Genomic DNA, 18,496 nt, shown 5'->3' with positions numbered 1-18,496 from the left:
GGGGACCCCCAAGCTCAGAGCTGGAGCCGGCCTGTGGAGCACTGCCTGTTAACAGCTGCAGGGAGGCTGGCTGTTGCACACTTCCTCCTGGGACCAGGCAGGGTGAGCACAGGCATTTCTGCCCCCCTCAGCTAAAACCCCCTCCTTATTTTTGCTCCTAGGTCTGGGACCAGTCTTCAGTATAAATCTCAGCCAGAAAAACCAACTCCTCATCTTAATCTGCAGGAAAGCCCCAAACACTCTAAGGAACTCTGCTGAAGGGGACCCCAGCACCCATCTGCTCAGCCACCCCACGGCACAGCTGGGTCCAGACCCACCACAGTGTGGACGCCCTGCATCCAGGCGGTGCCGGGGCTGAGGCTCTCGGGAGCAGTCAGCACCTTCCTGCAGCCACCCTCTGGGCACTTTGTTACTCTTTCAGAGCATTCACAGACTTTTATACCTAGCTCTAGCCTGTACCAGTTCATCAAGGAAACCAACCTGCACTAACTACAACGTGGTTAGAATCCTATTTAATAGCTACTTTAAGATCCTAGGGTTGGTTGGTTTTCTCTTTTTTTTTTTTAAGAACAGAATTCTTAATAGATTTGAATAGCAATGTATTTCCTGTCGTAGTCATTTCTGGCTAGATCACACCATCAGGTCTTTGCTACGGAAACGTATTGTAGAAGAGTCCCCGCCAGTTGGCTAACCTCCTGCGCTCATGTAGGTTCATTCTCGTTCCAGTCCATCCTCACAGGTGGCCCTGTTTTACCCAGGGTGACATCTTAGCCAAATGTTTACTGTTCTCATTGCCTTTTATGGCCTTGACGACTTCCCCTCCCACCAGCTGAGAATGTACGGAGGTCATCGGGCCTCAGCTCGGAGGCAGTGACTTGGGGCCAAGGAACCTCGAGGAGCTCTCCCTCCCCGCCCCTCAGCATCCTCTCCCCAGCCCGCTGTCCCTGGTTTCCATGTAGCTTTGGCCAGGAAAGCATGCAATAGACTTGCTCGGAGCCCAGCGCTGATGAGCCTCTGGGTCCGGGAGAAGACCGGGGGCCGCCCACCTCCTGTCCGCGACAGCGCGTCGTTCCCCACCCTGGGATGGGAAGAGACCCGTCCGGGAGTTCTGCATGGCGGTTCACTGCATGTGCTGCCCCCTGACCTGGCTGCCCCCCCGGGTTGCTGTGCCAATGTACCAGTCCCATACCATTGCTCCCGCTGAATCGAGACCCTCTGACCACTTGCCAATTCACTGGCCACAACAAGCTGCAGTCTGTAGCACTGAACAAACAAAAAACCAAACGCTCAAGCCTTACGACCAGAGAAGGACTTCAGCAAACCACCACCTCACACCTTCACGCTTCCCTGCCAGCTCCCTCGCGGATGATTCTGTGTTCACACAAAACCCAGCACGGTTCTACCCCATGAAACTGTGACTTCCCAAGTGAGCCTTTCCCTAGGGCTAGACTAAGACCAGGAAGTTTGAGAGCGCCGTGGCCCCTCTTCCACCTCAGCTGGGGTCGGGAGGTCCTCCTTAGGTGCAGGGCGGCTCACACGGTTTCTCTCTGCCCGCTACCAGAATGCGAAACTCCTGGAAACTGGCAAAGAACCAACCTAGAGGCTTTGCAGTTGGCAAGCTAACTAGCGGCCTTATCTCTGCCTTTAATCTCCCACAAGGCATCACTCGCTTCGGATGTTCCATGACTCTTAGGCATGCCTCAAACAACCAAGGCACATCCTAGGTAGGCTGAAAGGTAGACCCGTCTCCACCACCACAGGTGAACATAACCACGTTTCAACCCACATCAAATCGCTTTCCAGATTGCAACCTGGCCCAAATCCTAGCTCCTTCCTGCTCGTCTCTTAACCTAAGTGCTTTCTTGTTCGAAACGCCTGTGCCCCTCCCTCCATGTTACTGCACCCCTGGCAGGTGTCCTGCTCTCGTGTTTTATGTGTCGCTTGGAGTCTGTGGGGTCACACTGCATCGCCTCCCTCCCCCAGGGCAGATCAGACTGAATGTTTGCTGAAGTTTTTGTCTCTTGGTCCACAAGTATTTGGAAAGGTCACTGAAAACTGGTCTTTCAGTCTTGGCATTTCATTTAGGATCTCCATGAGAAATGGGCTTCTTGAGCCCCGAAAGTGTATATTGTGTGTCTCATTTGTGAAAAATGCTTCCTGCTATAGAACTAGCTCAAAAGACTGTACATATTTACAAGAAACTTTATATTCGTAAAAAAAAAAAAAAAAGGAAATTGAATTGGTTTCTACTTTTTTATTGTAAAAGGTGCATTTTTCAACACTTACTTTTGGTTTCAACGGTGGTGGTTGTGGATAGCCACCTTCACTGGAGGGTGGGGAGCTCCGTGGGACCACCAAGATGCCAGCAGGAAATACCGTACCACGAAATTGCAGTCAAAAGCTTATTAGCATAAGTAAGATTCTAGGTCTCCAAAAGTACAGGCTTTTTCTTCATTACCTTTTTTATTCAGGGTGAGGAAAAGAACACAAGGAACAATTCAAGATTTACCTTGAGAGGAATGAACTTTGTTGTTAAACAATAGTGAAATAAAGCAATGATCTAAAATGTTTGCAATGACTTCTTTCCTTGAAAGACCATAAAAGTCCTCAGTATTGCCAGGGTCAGCATGGCAACTTGTTAGCGTGATATGGGACCTTGTTTCCTTTTTGCAGGGGTGATGTGGGACTTTGTTTCCTTTTTGCAGGGGTGGGGGGTATTTTTCTGGGGTCAGGGGAGCAGCACAGAGGCCTGGAGTCAGGAGAATGGCAGCATTCTCTCCGAAGAGCAAGCCACTGTTGGAAGTTTGGTCATTATTGTCAGTGAACCACGAACCGGCTCTTAGGTCACTTTACAGGACTGCAGAACAGGAAAGGTCCTTATGCAAATGGGCCACTTTGAGAGGGGATTACTTGAGGATGGATCACCTGGTTCTCCCAGGATGCAGCTAACCAGGAAAACAGGTCACCTTCAGACTTCTTTCCTCCGTTATGAGGCTGTGGGGAATTGAATGATGTAGATTTATTTCCTTGGGAGGAGGAGTTCGGATCAAGGTAATGTAAAATGTAAATACTTCTATTTTTAACTAGATAGATTTTTACAGTCTGCGAGGCAAATTTTTTTCCCACAGTGGTATAAACTCTGCCTGATCTGGACAAACATCGGTTTTGGCAATTGGTGATGTTCTTCATGGTTCCTGTTGCTTTTGCTCTGAGATTTTTATTTTCCAATGAAGGAATCTGACCACAGTCACAGTTGGACCTATTACAGGGGTCGTAGCTGCACATCTGTTCTTTTCTACTATACTGTTGGGGATAAACATCTGCCAAAGGTCATAACTATACGAATAAAAATAACTCAGAAGATGAATAAAATGTCGGAACCTTTCTTTCCTTACAATACTAGGGAAAATCCATTAAACACCAATCATTTCAGTTAACGTCCTGAGGATTCTTGAAAGCCAAGGAATACTTCAAGAGCCTGAGTAAACACAGTTTGGTTTGTGCCTTTCTGGCACAAAAGGAATGTGCCAGAAAGGTTCTTTGGACCCTAACAAATGACCTCGAAGAAACAACCGACAAATTACTCAACCACACCATAAAATGAGGCCCAACCTTCCCTGGTGCCACCACTCCTGGTTTTTTTGTTGTTTTTTTGTTTTGTTTTGTTTTATATCTTTATTCCTAGGAGAGAGAGAGAGAGAGAGAGCGTGAGCAGGGGAGGGTCAGAGAGAGAGGAAGTCACAGACTGAAACAGGCTCCAGGCTCTGAGCTGGCAGTCAGCACAGAGCCTGACGCGGGGCTTGAACCCACGAACCGCGAGATCATGACCTAAGCGAAAGTTGGACGCTTAACGGACTAAGCCACCCAGGCGCCCCCCCTACCACTCCTGTTTCTTAAGCACAGAATCAGACGTCATGTTTTCTGTGCTTAACAACTTCATTTTCATGAGACTCAAGACACTGTTGCACAACAAATTTCATAACCATGAAACTAGGATTTGGAGTCTTAGTCCAGAAAGAGATAATTTGCTTAATGGGACTGAAGTTTGTCTTCAGAAAACTTGGGCCTCTTGAATCTGACTTGCTTTAGAAGACATCCATGCGGATTGAAGTCTAAAGCATTCAGGCGAGGCCTACGGGGATGGGAGCAGTAAGCCTCTACTCCTAATACAACAGGTGAATAGGCCTGTCCCAGTGGTTCTAAACCACTGAACTTTGCTTCCCTCCCCCAAGGACATCTGAGAATGTCTGGAAACCATTTCAATGGTCACGACTGGCATTTAGTGGGTAGAGGCTACGGACGCTGCTGAATGTCCTACAATGCACAGGGCAACCCCTCCGCCCCCACCCCCCCAAAAGAATTATATTAGGCCCAGTGTCAATAGTGCCAAGGTTGAGAAACCTTGGCCTGTTCTAGTCCAATTTCTCTCTGGGCAGCTTAAATATTGCTTATGATGTACAGCGTGGAGACTGGGACTCCGGGCACACAATGTTTGTATGAGAAAAATGCTTTATCACTTGCCTAATCAAATATTGGCTTTATTTTCCAAAGCTGGGGAGGGCTGGGCTAGTGGAAATATAGTACAGTGCCGATCACTTGGCTTTCCTTTGAGTCTATCAATGATTAATGGAACTGTTTGCCCTAAAGGGCTTGTTGGGAGGTAGAAGAAAGAACTTTGAAAATGACTTTACTACTACAAGCAACTCAGGTGGTCTTTCAATGAACCACAAAAAGGAAAACTAAAGTTGACCAAGGGTACTCACAGTTTTCCAGAGGGGATGGGTGACTTCACACCAGGGGTGTTAGAAATGGCAGCAGTGAGGGGTGGCACTTTCATCCAGGCAGAGGCCCTTTAGTTGTACTGAGGACAAAAAAGATGAGTGGGCGCTGACCCAGAGACAGGGTGGGCCCCACAGATTGGGCTCTGGCTGCTCCGGCTTTTGGGATCCTCTCCAAAGGTCTGCCTTACAGCAGTGATGGCTCTCAGGAAGGCCCTGCAGATGTTACAACAGCTGGGATGACAGATTTTAGAAGTGTGTGTCCCTAACTTCCTTATTTTCTCCTAAAGACAATTCTCATCGATGCACCAGGTCAGAAGGCTTGTTCCTCCACTTATTTGCTGATCAAGAGAGGTGCTAAAGAGGGATTTCTCAGAAGCTGGATGGAGATCTGAGTGGTCCATAGACTTGGACCCTCATTAATACATCCAAACTGTTTGTAAACACTGGTGAGAACTGGGTATTAGAGAACTGAATACATGTTTGGAAATGAAACTGCGCTCTTCTAAAAATAATGGGAGGTGAACCAAATGACATTTTATTCTTTCCTAAAGAGGCTGACGTCAGCCACGGGTGAGATCACTGATGTTCTGCAATTTCAGTCCTGTTCTTTGGAGTTTGTAAATTACCTAACCGAGCAAGTTGAGGCCGGCATTTTTTCTTTTCTGGCCTCTTAACTTCCTGTTTGTGGCCATATCCCATCCATGTTGTAAAGGCTTTGTGACTCCCAGTGTGGAAGGAGTCCTAGGATCTACTGCTAGTCAAAGCCCTCTCATTTTTCAGGCGATGAAGCCAAGCCAAGAGAGGACATGTGACATGCCCAAGGTCACAAAGCTAGTCAGCGACCAAATGGCATCAACATCCCTAATCTCATTAGGGAGGGGACAGTGAGGGAATGGCCAACTTTAATGTGAAGTCAGGGTTTGACCTGGTTCTGGAGCACTATTGACTTCCCTCACATTTACCCCCATGAGCAAACCTGGAGGAAGGAGCGAGCTTTGCCTGGGTCCTTTGATCTTTGGTTTCTGTATTTTGATATATGGTTCTATTGACCCATACCATTTTACATGTTAGTAATTTAAAGGCCTTACCTTTGGCTCTATAAATTTCACTTGTATGTAGATTTCCGGGGGGGCGGGGAGGGGGTAGGTGTGGGCGGGAAATACATCTTCATTCAAAAGCAATTTGGGTTAAGCTTTAACCAGGTAACCAGTCCTCACCCATAATAAGAATGCTAATAGAGAAAGCATTGCCTGCCTGGGTCATAGGACACTTCACTTCTCCATTTGGCTTTGCCCCTGTGATTTCACATCCGTGAAATAACTTCCATTACTTTTAGCTTCTTGGGTATTGAGGCTTTCACCTGGGTCTGTGAGCAGTCTTCCAAACCACAGACTTCCTTTATGTTGCCTTTTAAAGAAAATGGAAATCCTTTAGAGGCACACAGCACTGTAGAGAATGCAGACAACTTGGTCCCACGGAGGGGCTATGCCTACATCCTTCTGCCACAGTGGTGGTCTCCCTTGGAAGTCTCCTGTGGCCCCTGGGCTGCAGAGAGAGCTCTTACAGGGTTCACTGGCTCCCAATTAGTTTTTACAGTGGATTTTCAAGTTCTTGCAGTTTCCCCTGCGCCCTGGGGTTGATGGCTTCCTCTGAGCTCTGACTCAGGCCAGCAGCCAGATTTTCTAATCCCGCTCACAGAAAGGGCAGTGCTCTCCTGGGCCAACTTATGCAGGGGCCCCCACCACCACCCTCCCTCAGTTCCCACGATGGGGCTATGGGCTGTGCTCACAGCTTGCCAACACAGTTTCCTCCTTTCTGGTGCTTGAATGTATTGCTTTTATACTTTTGAGCTTGTTTTCAATTGTATTTTAAAAAGACTTTATCCAGTTTTGGAAAGAGGAGTTTTACATGTGTCCATAGTCTACTTAAATAAAATCCCTACAGTCCCTAAAATCTAGGGTTCCCACATCACTTGGATTTTCAGGGTGAGACAGCCAATTACCTAGGAAGGAGTGCTTTCTGGACCACTCTCCCCCTCAAGTGGACCAAATGACCCAGAAGTTTCCTTTTCTCATACATTTATTTAAATAATTCCTGATGCCTGGGAAGGAAAGTCTTATTACAAGGTCATCTGTAATCTCCCATCTTGTTTGGTAGAGCAAAGAGCTCCTTTTAGCTGATGAGAACAGTTCTGATTCCAGAATGTGCTGGTGTCTTCCAAGGAGGGGTCCCAGGCTCCATGGTGCTGATGAGCAAGAGGTGGCAAAACCTTTGACCTAGGGATGCCACCAACTTGCCCACACTGGGAACCTTCACAGTTCCCTCTCTTCAGTCTCCCCTCATAACTGAGTGGTTCAAAGGAGCTCAGTTTTACAGGCTTCTTAACAGCCTTCCAAATTCTGCACACAGAACAGGTAGGTCAAGGGAATGGTCCTCAGCCCTGGGGGCAGCCGGAACTGCCCTGTCACTCACCCCAGAGGACCACAAGGCTGATACCACTTTCAGTGAATGCCAAGACATGACAAAGAGTGAAAAGCACTGCACCGAGTAAACCTCTGGAAGCGTTCCAGTCTTTTCTCCAAACGACAAAAATCAAGACTTCCTCCAAGCGCACGTCCCGTTATCTTTACAAAGCTTTATTGAAACCTGTATGTCAAGGTGACAATAATTCAGTGTTTGGAAAACAGTAACAAAAAAAAAGGGTGTCCCAGACTCAGGTTTACCAAATAAATACTGGAAGCCAGGGAGCTGGTTCCTCCATCACCCAGCAAGAACACAGGGCAGAACCATAGCTCTGCTGACTTGAGGGCAGGAACATGCACTAACGGCACATCTGCAGCATCTCCCCGGAAACCACATCGAGTGCGAAGAGGTTTGCTTTGGTCCAAAGAATGTCTTCCCGACATGAATTTAGAAGGCTTCTGTCAAGTTTTAAGTTCCTTCCAGAATAAATGACAGCAACTGCTATAGCCTTCATTGCTAAGTAGAGACAGGTCCTGAGCAAGTTGGCATAGGCTAGGGTAGGGTGCTTCTCCAAAGTTTTTAGGTAACACTGTCCCCTCATTGCAATTAGAATAAAAAGCTGGACGACCTTCCAGCTAACAGTGGTCAGTCCACAGGATCATCCAGCCTAATGGAGAAATCCGGCAGCGGTTTTCAAAGTCTGTTCTAAGAACAGATTATTTCTGAATACAGTTCACATGATCTATATTCTAGTTGGGGTGATTTAAAAATTGCCCTAAGGCCAGAGAGTCAGCCACCTCTGGTTTAAAACAAAAATACTTAGTGCACAGAAGCATAAGAAACAATTGTAAAACTTCATCTGGAAATCAGACGGGTTCTAATTTCTATAGAAATTATATCTCCCAGGAGCAGAGAACAGGAGACCATCTATTGCTTTGATTTCAGAGGACAGGTACCTGCTGTTGCCTCACAGCCAGGCCTTAACAGGGACAAACTGATGGCCTTAAAAACACATACAGGATTAGAAATTTTGTGTGGCCTCAGACCCTGCTTCCTAGATCTTCCCAGCAGAGTGGCTAGTGTTCATTTTTGGCTGAAGCAGCAGCCCCACGACCAGTTCAGAACTGCGCCTGTCCCCACACGCCGCAGTGTGGGGGCAGCAGGCCCCTCCACTTCCCCTCCCTGTTCACGGCTTCAGTGTGCCCGAGGCCCATGGCCGCTGGATGCTGAGGGGACTGTTATAGGCCGAGGCGCTTCGGGAGCCGCCGTGCCTGGAACCAACCTTCGAGCAGGACTACGGTGGGTATGAAATGTCTTATCAAGTGTGAAATGAGAAATTTACAGTCTGTTCCCACTAGTGGAAAACATGCACGAGTGGAGCCTGGTGGTGCACACCGTTCCCTGGAGCCCACCGTGGGTTCCCAGCTCTTCATATGGGCTTGTACAACAAGGTGGTGACATACTTTTTCTTGTACCGGTGAGTCGCGCTGAGCACCATCACTCCATCCTGAGGAAGAGGGTGGAAATGATCAAAGGTAGTACCAAGTCAAGAGCTCAAAGAGTGTGTGTGTGTGTGTGTGTGTGTGCGTGTGTGTGTGTGAGAGAGAGAGAGAGAGAGAGAGAGAGAGACAGACAGACAGACAGAGAGACAGAGACAGGAGATATATGCCGGGAGCCGAACCGGCCTCTCTGGATGGCAATCACGGCAAGGAAGTGACAATGTTTGCAGCTCCTCCCATTAGAAATGAAAACTGGTATCTCCTTCTGCTACCATTAGCTCATGTTGGGTATAAGCCTGCTGGTATTGACCAGGCCTCCCAATATTCCATATCAGACCCATATTCTGAATACAGATACTTCATAAGGAAAAGCATATTCCTGCCTTTACAAAAGAGACTTTAGATGAAAGCTCTATGGGTGATTGTCAAAAGGCTCTTCCTATGGGCCTTGCAGACCCAAGGCTTAGATAATAGAGGGGGTTAAGAACACAAGAGTTACCACTGAGCCTGGCCCCGAGACAAAGAGCCTATTTTGGGGTTAAGAGCAGAACATAGCTACTACATAGATCTTTGCTAATTGGTAAAGCATGGCAGTCCCTTCCTCAAGGCCTGCATTCCACAAACACCCTCCCTTACACTGGCAGCTGGGATGAGGATAGATAAGAGTAGCTAAAACATAAACCCAGGTGCAAAGACTGACACATTTAGGGCCCCCATGTTAGTTTCCACAAATAAACCAATTCAGAAACATTTATCTTCTTGAGAGCCAGACAGAATAACTCCTAGCTTATCTATATACAATTTAACTTGTATGTTATGCTGTTTTTCACTAAGAGCATTCTGTTATTTCCTTGGTCGAAATAATTCTGTAATTGATATCACAAAAGGCCTCCCATTGTAAGAAATTCCTCTCTATGACTTCATCTTGTTGCTGAACCTTTACATAAAGATACAAAAACCGACAGGACAGAGATGCCTGCCTGGTGATCAGAAAGAATCTCGGGGCTCTCTCATTCTCTTTCGCCGACACCGTCCATCCTTCAGGGACCCTTGGACCTGTCGGAGTCGGCGCGGCCTCCGACATAGAGTCAGTCTGCACCAGGTCCCAGAAGCTGCCCTTCAGATAAATACTCCAGGTAATGCTGTTGCCAGGGGGCCTCAGAGCACACTTTGAGAAACACAGCTCTACCAGCAACAAATGTGTCATTACCTTGATAGAGAGCGCATAAAGGTGGTTCAACATGACGTGGTTGGGCTCGGGGAGCAAAGCTGGATCACACTGTCGGGGAAACAAAGGAAGACGTGAGCATTTAGGATTTGGAAATCAACAAGAATCCCCCTTTATTTCTCAGCACCAGGTACCGATGGAAAGGAGGCAGGCTCTCTCATGCCCCTTTCTGCTTAAGTTGGGTAGTGCAAGGCTGGTCTAAGATGACAGGTGAGGTGAGTGGGTCATGCCTCACGGTCCAACTAAGGGGATCTCCCTGTGTACCTGTTGGATGCACTGGTGTGTCTCTCTAGTCTGGCTTTACCTTGGCCTCTGAAGTGTCATGGCTCTAAAGGGCCATGGCTGTCTTCTTATTGAAAGGGAAACAGAAGAAAGAGTTGTTCAATGAATATGCTTTTAGAGAAAGCGGGAAGATAAACCTATAGATATATCTATATTCCCGAGCAGTGGGCTGCAAGCTTATTTCCGTAGGATTCAGGAAGCACGAAGAATGAAATGGCTGGAAAACCATGTCCCCAGGGAACAAACCACGACCACCGCGGGGGATGCCTGCACACGGATACATCAGCGCTTCATCGTACCACACGTGTACCCGCTTGTGCGTGGGGCACACAGCATGGTGGCTGCTTTACCGCCTCATTAACATGGGACTTTAGGGGGTGGCTTGGACAACACACAAGAACACCCAGATTCCTGAGAATAGGGCTGTGCTGTGCCTGTCTACCGAAACGCAATGGAACAGTGACAAGGTAATAACGGGGTGCTCTTCAGGATCCTAGAGGACACACACCTCTTTTTACGAGTAATATCAATTTCCCAGAGAAAATGTGTCACCCAGGTCCCCCAAATTTTAATCCTGGAGCACTGATGTTTCTGAAAACAATTTTGCAATTAAGAGTAGATTCTGAAGTTTGGGGGCCAGAGGAGGAATTCCACTAAGTAGCTTACCGAGAAGGAATGGTTAAAGATTTCTCGTCATGATTTACAAGGAATAGGGCTTAGGCTGAGGCAGAGTGAAAACATCAGGAAAAGAGTTCAGGTGGCCTTTGTGCAATGGGAGAGCAGCACCCACACTCGGGAACACCTCACCGGTACCCCATTCCCACCTCAGAGGGGGGTCCTGGCAATTAACACCTACAGGCAACACAGAAACCTTTTTAGCAACCGCTTCAGAGAGGCGGTCGCAAAGGGGAGCAGCGCGCCAGGGCCGTGGGGGAAGGTCTGGGCCGACGCCTGTGTACTCACAGAAATCCCCGTGTCCTTGTTCAGGATGACCTGGAGCAGATGTGGCGGGAGAATGGGCGGTGCTTTAAACCGTTCTTCTGGTTTTGAGACATAGGGCTCCTGATGGTAGGGGCCTGGTGGGGAGCTGGACAGCTCTGTCGGGAGACAGTGACGGGACACTTACTCTGAAAATTATGAGGTCTAGGAGCAGACTCACTGAATTTACGGCATCATCCAGTTTTCCTCATCCCCTCAATACAGATTTATATTCCCTTGAAGAATATGTATAGGCCCCAAGGGTGAAAAGTACAGGCAATGAGAAAACCCTTCTGGAATTTGGGTGATTGGCATAAAATTCAACAGTAACCTCAGATGCCCCGGCAGCAGACAGCGGGGGTGGCAAAGCCGGTGATTCTGGGTCAGACTAACAAGGAAGTGCTCTCAGTAACCTAACCTGACGTGCTCCTGCACAATAATGCTTCTCCCCTTGGGCTGGGCTGGCAAATACCGCAAAGAACCTCCGGGCTTCAAGTGAGGCTTAAGCAGCTAAGCCCAAGGTCTGAGCACCATCAGCCAGAATAAAACAGAAGATACAGCAGCCTGTTTACACAGACACAGTGGCGAAAACAGGTTATATGAGGCACTGACACATTTCAAAACTAAAACCAAAAACAAAAAATTGATAAACCTAATCTCTACGGCTCTTTGACTTCACCACTCTCAGGTTCCTTTCAAACCCTTGCCTGCATGTCTCAATTAAAGAAATATATTCAGAAGTTTCCAGAAGTAGAGCATTTCATAAGGTCAGAGGCAGCTCCCTTACTGAGCTGTTATCAAAGGGCACGTGGGATGGGTCCTGGTCGCCCGATCCTTGGGCGGAAGATTAAATCTGATGTGCCCCGGCTCTGCCAATTCCCCTCGACATCATTTTCTAGGGTACAGGCTCACTTCGTATGACCCAACCGTATGACAGCAGGAAACCGAGAAAGACAACAAGCATGGAAAACTGAGCCAATAAGAGTAAACGTATATTTTAAGAAAATGAGTATGTAAATATGAGATCTATGGAGAGCCTGATGTTGGTTTACCGACAGAAGGGCCAGTTTTCTTCCTGCAGGTGCTCTATGCTGCAGAAACTTGACTGAAAACTTTGGTATGTGGCCTAAAATTACGTTTAACAGTAAGTGGGGGATATTTGGGCATTTTCTCCATCTTCCTATTCTCACCTCTCTGAAAAAGAAATAAATGGCTTCTCTAAAAAATCTGTTAGCTATCCAGAGAGAAGAACACTATTTTTGGACTTCCAATTCCTGCTCAACAAGCTGGCTTTTCAGCCACAGCAAGCCCACCATGGTCAATTCACCACTGTGGTTTCTGAGCTGGTAAAAGAGATCCTGGTGGCAGAAGCTCCAAGCCCAGCCAGGTGACAATGAAGAATCATCTTGGAAACAGCACTGAAGTCATCTTTTTAGACTGTCAGGTCCCGTCCGGGACAATCTTTTCACTGCCTCCCACAGGGGTCCAGGAATTGTTTACACCTCTGCAAAAAGGGGCAGTGCAGTTGGCACCTTAGATTACAACACATCATGGCTCCTGAATTGTATGTATTATGTTTCTTCCTGTGGGTCTGGATGAAAAGCAATTTATTGGAAGCTTGAGGACTGGCTGACTCCTGGAAGACAGGAAAGTTCTCTACAGATGGTATGGAGTAGGTTATGCAGTGAGCAGGTGTCCTGTGGTTAGCCTCTTTCTCCCCACAAAGGGATTCTGGCAAGGTGCTAATATGCCATACAAGTGATGGCCCAGGTCACTGAGGTGTCCATTTATCACCTGTCAGGCTGAGACTCTTCTGACAGGGTCGTCAGTAGGCAGGGAGCTGGCTCAACCCCGACCCAGAGCAACTTTCCAGGGCCTCTCGGCCCTGCCCCTGGCAAGACATCAAGCTCTGGGTCTGCTTCTGCCGTCTGCTCCCTGTGGCTAAGCAGGCCTACCAAATATTGGAAATGACCAAAAGAGTGACTTACAGCTCCCTTGGGGCTCGATTTCAACAACCTGACCTGACAGAGTTAGGAATCACTTTTGTGGCTCTGTAGGGAGCTACAAACATCCGCCTGACAGGGCAGCTCAAGCTCGAGAGTGAGAGGCAAGAGAAGCAGGGCTATTTCGACTGCACAGCCCCACCTGCACACACGTGGTATAAAATAACTGTGTTCATACCAGACACATCGGAGCACTTTTGGGAATCCACCATTAAAGCATCAAATACTTCAAAGTCAGTTTTCTTCACTTGAATGATGTTGTTAACTGTGCCAAGCTGGCTGGTTACTATCGGCTGGGAAGAGACAGACAGGCAGAAATCATAACGTGGACAGTCTCTGGAGTTATTCTTTAGAGGGTTTAGAATTCCTGGCTGGAAGGTCTTATCTCCTGGCTGGCCAACCTGCTCGTCTCCATCAAGTTTGCCCGTAAGTCTGACAACCATCGCTGCTATCTGGCTTAGCCACACACAGGGACTTTTACCAGCAGGACAAAGGGACCTGGCAACAATTGATAAGGGATAGTGAGCTGTTTGGATTGTGCAGTCAGAGGACCAAGGGCAGGAGGAGTACCTCAGAAGGGTCATGTGTCCACTGACCATCCACAAAGAACTTGTACTGATGCTCTCCTTCAGGCAGGTCCAGGATGGCTACAAAGTTATTGTGGCTGCAAGGAAAAAGGAAGCAGAGACTTTCAGCTGGGTGAGCTGCCCACTTAAGCTTACTTATAAAACTGGCCATGGAACAAAACCGAACCTTTCTGTGTAAAACCAGGAGTTCAGCTGCAGGATAACCATTTTTAACCACCTTAGGCAAGTCAGTATAATGATCTCAATCTAGAAAACCATACGGAAGCAGCAATGCGAGAGGATTCCTTGAGGACTCACTTTGGTCAAATGCCAGGAATCCACATTCCTACCATCAAAAGGTCAACGAACAGGCATTTGTCCTTTTCAACTTGCCCGCAATATACCACCTGGCAGCTGGGAGGCCAAGGAGGGCGGCCGCTCCAGATAAACTGCACGCTGCCGAGTTTTTTGTCAGTCTGCCTTGGGCAGGAGACGGGATCAGTTTCACAGGAACCACAAACAGTTCTCTAAAGAAACTCGCTTAACGACTAAAACAAAGTTCCAGGAAAGCTCTTTGCTTTGTTCCCCTGACTTGAAAGGACCTGTAACTGTGCTGAGTGTGCCCCTCCTACATCCATGTTACCAGCGGAAAAGCAGGCGGCCTGTGACTGTGATCAGGCCTCACCCAGCAGGGCACAATTTCTCCTGTTTCATCAAGACTGCTCACTAGTGAAGGCGCCCTTCCACTGACTATTTGAGACAGGAGTCCATGGTAGGGCTCCTGGTCAAGGGTTTTGCTATGGTCTTGCTAATGATGCCTAAATAGCAGGTACTTTCCAAACAAAGGTAATACACAGAGTGTCAAAGTTTAGAAGGAACATCAGATTATCTGTCCAATGTTCCCTTCTTACAGTCAGGAACGCTGAGGCTCAGGTGTTACCGACAGGTTAGCTTAGTCAATGTGGACCCAAATTCTGGTCTCGAAGATTCCCAGCCCAGTGCTCTCTCTCCACTGCACTAGAAATAGATTTCTCTCTTTCTGAAGGAGAGAAGTCCTGCCTAAGCAAACACATAGCTGCCTATCTGAAGTCAAAAAGGTCTTGAGATACTCATAACAGAGAGGTGTCTTCTCCTAAATGCGCTCTAAACCTCGAGATTTGAACCCTGTGAATTATTAGGCAAGATTATTTCCCATTCAGCATCCATTTTATAAAATCATCCTTTTCTAGTCCCCTGCAGAAACCAGTCAGAAACTAGAGTATCTATCCCGGGATTAAGACAAATATGTGAATACTGCCCGGGCAATTACCTTCTCGTGAGGGGAAGTTTACTCCAGTTGTTGAAGGATCCCGATAAGTAAACTTCCTTTCCACCCCCTGTCCATCGAAATACTGTTGGCCGAGCCTGGGCAGGGGCTTTATCATTCACTTCCAGGTCGTGCTGCCAGGCCAGGAATTCTTCCTTCTCTGGAGCCTAGAAAGGGAGCAGCTTTCTCAGGGACAGGAAGCCATCAGCGAGCTGTCTGCAACAGTTACCCTGCCTACTCTTCTAAAAAAAAGAGGTGGTGATGACTACTTAGGTTCATGTTCAAACTCATTAACTTAACAGCTCTGCCTTGGTTTCCCTGCTGCAAGATGGAAATAACAAAAACAACTATTTCCTAAAGTTGTTGTGAAAGACTGAGACAGTCTGTGTAAAATGCTCTGCATGTCTGACATGTACTAAATACTTAATAATTACAAACTGAAAGATCTACATCAAAATTTTATGAGAAACTATAGAACTCACTTGGAAGAAGGGACAAGGAATTCAAGAGTAGCTTAACACATAGTGTCTTCTTCCCTTAGTTAACGAGAACTGAAGTACATGAACATTTATTAGAGACCATTCCAGAGCGGTCAACTCGAAAGTCTCAAATCCAGATTCTAAGGGAAAAAATATTCATTCACAAAATGCTATCCAGGCACTGTGGACAAAAAGGTAAGACAAAGACTGACCTTCCGTATGGCAAACAGTAACTTCTAGCATGAGAAGTAACATATAACTGTGGTATTCCAAAATGAGACAGAAATAAACACAGCCAACTCTGGGTGACATTTGTAGTTTTAGATTCTTTTACAGATTTCCTAGTCAGAAGCTAAAGACATTAAAAGAGCGGGAGTTCCAGGCTGGGTGGCTCAGTTGGTTGAGCATACAACTTTGGCTCCGGCTCTATGATCTCATGGTTTGTGGGTTCAAGCCCTGTGTTGGGCTCTGTGCTGACAGCTCAGAGACTGCTTGGGATTCTCAATCTCTCTCAGTCCCTCTCCCTCTCAAAATAAACAAAATAAACAAGGGGGGGGGCGCATAATTAAAAAAAAAGTTGCCATGGGCAAGTTTCTAATCCTCTTCATTTCAAATACTGACTGGAGTCTATCGTAAATGATGCCTGCCTTCTGTAAAATTTAACAAGATCTAAGGATTAAAGAATAACAGACTGGAAAATGACTTGCTAATGAGAAGGTGATAACTAACCACAGCCAAAATGGTGAACTCGTGTACTAAAATAACCCGTGGCGTTTTTAGCGGTCTAGGGCTTTCAATCCAATGTCTCTGCTACATCGTTTCAGTGGCTTCTCAGGAAATGATAATGGATGCTATTTAGAATCATTCTCCACAGAAGCTCTGTACACTAAACATTTCTTGTAGGAGGTTTGCAGCAGCAACTGAACAACAGGTTACTTCTTGACGAAAGGAGTTTGGTTCTGGTGGGGTCTTAAGCAGCCATCCTTGGGCCGTCCCCTTGGGGGGAAGGGGTGTCAAAGGATTTCAAAGTTCACTTTGCACACAGCTCCTGGGGAGCGCAACAATTTCAGAAAGCAAGTGCAAGTCACAGGACATACCTGCCCAGGAAGAGCAGACTCGTTAGAGCTGGACTCAAAGCCACCACCCAAGTGAGGACTGAAGATGATACTGTGATCACCTGGCCCAGCATCTGAGAAAAACCATGAGTGAAGGTGGAATGGGGTGCCAGGCAATTAGCCCAACGGGCAATGATGATGAATGTGCACCTGGATCCTAACAGAGTGTGCTGGGCTGTTGCGGGAGACACCATTTTTCCTGAACCTACTCTGCTGCACCCTCCTTAGGGATCCGTTCTTCCTTTTCTAGGCTGTACCACACACTTTTCAGCTGCCAGAACCACGAAGTGTGCTTGGACTGGGCCCTGTGGCTGGAAACAGCAGACCCCATCAGGCAGTTAGCAGGACTGTGGCTGAAGCAGGAGTCAAGGCTCATCTTCAAAGCTTTGATGAATGAAAGCAAACTACACTTAGGCCACACGTGACCTACAAAACTGTTTGCTTCGGTCTAAAATATGTCCTATTCATGCACGAGAGGAGAGAGGTGAGTGGCGGCTGGCTGCCCCCTTTTCAGACTGTCACTTGACTCACCTACTGGCCTCCAGAGGTCCAATTCTCCAATTCCTTTTTTTTTTTTTTCTGGGTCTGCTCTAATGCAGCCCCGGGAACCACAAGTTCAGGGAGAACTAAACACCTCTGGCAACTGCAGTCAGCCGGGTAAGGCTGCTTTCAGCTTACACGTGTGCTGGGTTCTCTCCAAAATCGACAATAAACTGCAAAACCTGCTACTACCAAAAGGGCCCCGTCTCCGCAAAGGTGAGGAAAGCTCTCTCTCAAAGCTGTGAAACTAATTACACCTAAGGGGAAAGCAGCGACCGGGGCTCACCTGCTGCTAGCTCAACGATCTTAATTAATTAAGAATTTGAAACGCTGTCCCAGAGCTACTTTCTCCTTAATGATGTTAAACGAAGGTAGTTCTCCTCCCTCGGGGTGGCTTTCTCTTCGGTAATCAGACACAGGTTCCTGGACTGCGAAGAGGGCTCTTACAGAGCCACCTGGCTTTTAAGTGCAGAAATTAAGTCTCTCTTCCCTCCTGCTTATGAAGTTTCAGAGAGAATGTGGCGGGGAATCTAATGAAGGGTTCCTCCCCTCAACAAGAGTCAAGGGAGCCGGATTCCCCCCACCCCTCACCTTGATTTCCTCGGAGTGGAAGAGGTCGGCGTCCTCGGGGCTGTCCATCAGGATCTTGGGCCTGTCCCCATCCTTGGCGCCCCCCGAGCTGTCCCTTCGCGGCGTCTTGTGGCCGCCCTGCCGCTCCAGCGCGGCGCGCTCGCTGCTCGTGTTGCCCATGGCGGGGGTCTGCGGGGACACGGGGAAGCCGGACGGGGCCTCACTCCAGGCAAAGGGGCAGGGGACTCCCGCAACTTAGCGGGTCACAAGGACCCCGAGGAAACAGTCGGAGTCCCGAGTACCACGCCGCGCGAGCGAGAGTGCCGGGCCAGTAACCGGTTTGAGGCGTGTGAGACGGCCTGGCGAGGTTTCACAAGCCCGCCTTACCCAAGAAGCCCGAAAATAAGCCCGACACTTTCCCAACAACTCCCCCACCGCTCAGCAACTTCCGCTTCCGGCGCGTCTAAGAGTCGGTCGCGACCGGGAATGGGGGCGGCGGCAGCCGGCGAAGCGCCTTAGGCTAACTCGACCTCATTTCCGCTTCCGGTCTGGATCGCCGCGGCCGCCACACCCAAAGGAGGCCGCCGCTGGCCTCGGGGCGCGCAGTCGCAGTCAGCTGCTGCGGCCGGACTGAGGACGAGACTGCGGAAGGCCGCCAGGGGGCGTGCCAGCGCAAGGGCGGTCTG

At 48.1% G+C, this 18,496-nt stretch overlaps 2 protein-coding genes across 5 annotated transcripts in view; one reads left to right on the top strand and one right to left on the bottom strand.

The window, feature by feature from the left end:
- Positions 1-2,570, top strand: part of CIT (citron rho-interacting serine/threonine kinase) — a 165,941-nt gene extending 163,371 nt beyond the window's left edge. For all 4 annotated transcript variants that reach the window (XM_039240508.1, XM_039240361.1, XM_039240432.1 and 1 more), the window contains exon 47: positions 162-2,570. In XM_039240508.1, coding sequence (XP_039096439.1) covers positions 162-185 — 24 coding nt within the window. In that variant the 3' untranslated portion in view covers positions 186-2,570. The remainder of the gene's footprint in view (positions 1-161) is intronic.
- A 4,826-nt stretch (positions 2,571-7,396) lies between these two features.
- On the bottom strand, positions 7,397-18,279 carry PRKAB1 (protein kinase AMP-activated non-catalytic subunit beta 1). Its single transcript, XM_039248572.1, has 7 exons — positions 17,832-18,279; positions 15,110-15,273; positions 13,805-13,898; positions 13,413-13,527; positions 11,217-11,350; positions 9,954-10,022; positions 7,397-8,751 (listed from the first exon to the last, which is right to left on the bottom strand). The coding sequence occupies exons 1-7, from the start codon at positions 17,988-17,990 to the stop codon at positions 8,674-8,676; spliced, it is 813 nt and encodes a 270-aa protein (XP_039104503.1). The 5' UTR covers positions 17,991-18,279; the 3' UTR covers positions 7,397-8,673.
- Between the last annotated feature and the right edge of the window lie 217 nt (positions 18,280-18,496).

Source organism: Hyaena hyaena, unplaced genomic scaffold, assembly GCF_003009895.1.
Source record: "Hyaena hyaena isolate Hyena2069 unplaced genomic scaffold, ASM300989v1 scaffold_0, whole genome shotgun sequence".
NCBI classification, from domain to species: Eukaryota; Metazoa; Chordata; class Mammalia; order Carnivora; family Hyaenidae; genus Hyaena; species Hyaena hyaena.
The sequence above is the reverse complement of the archived record's forward strand: the minus strand, read 5'-3'. Positions and strand labels throughout refer to the sequence as shown.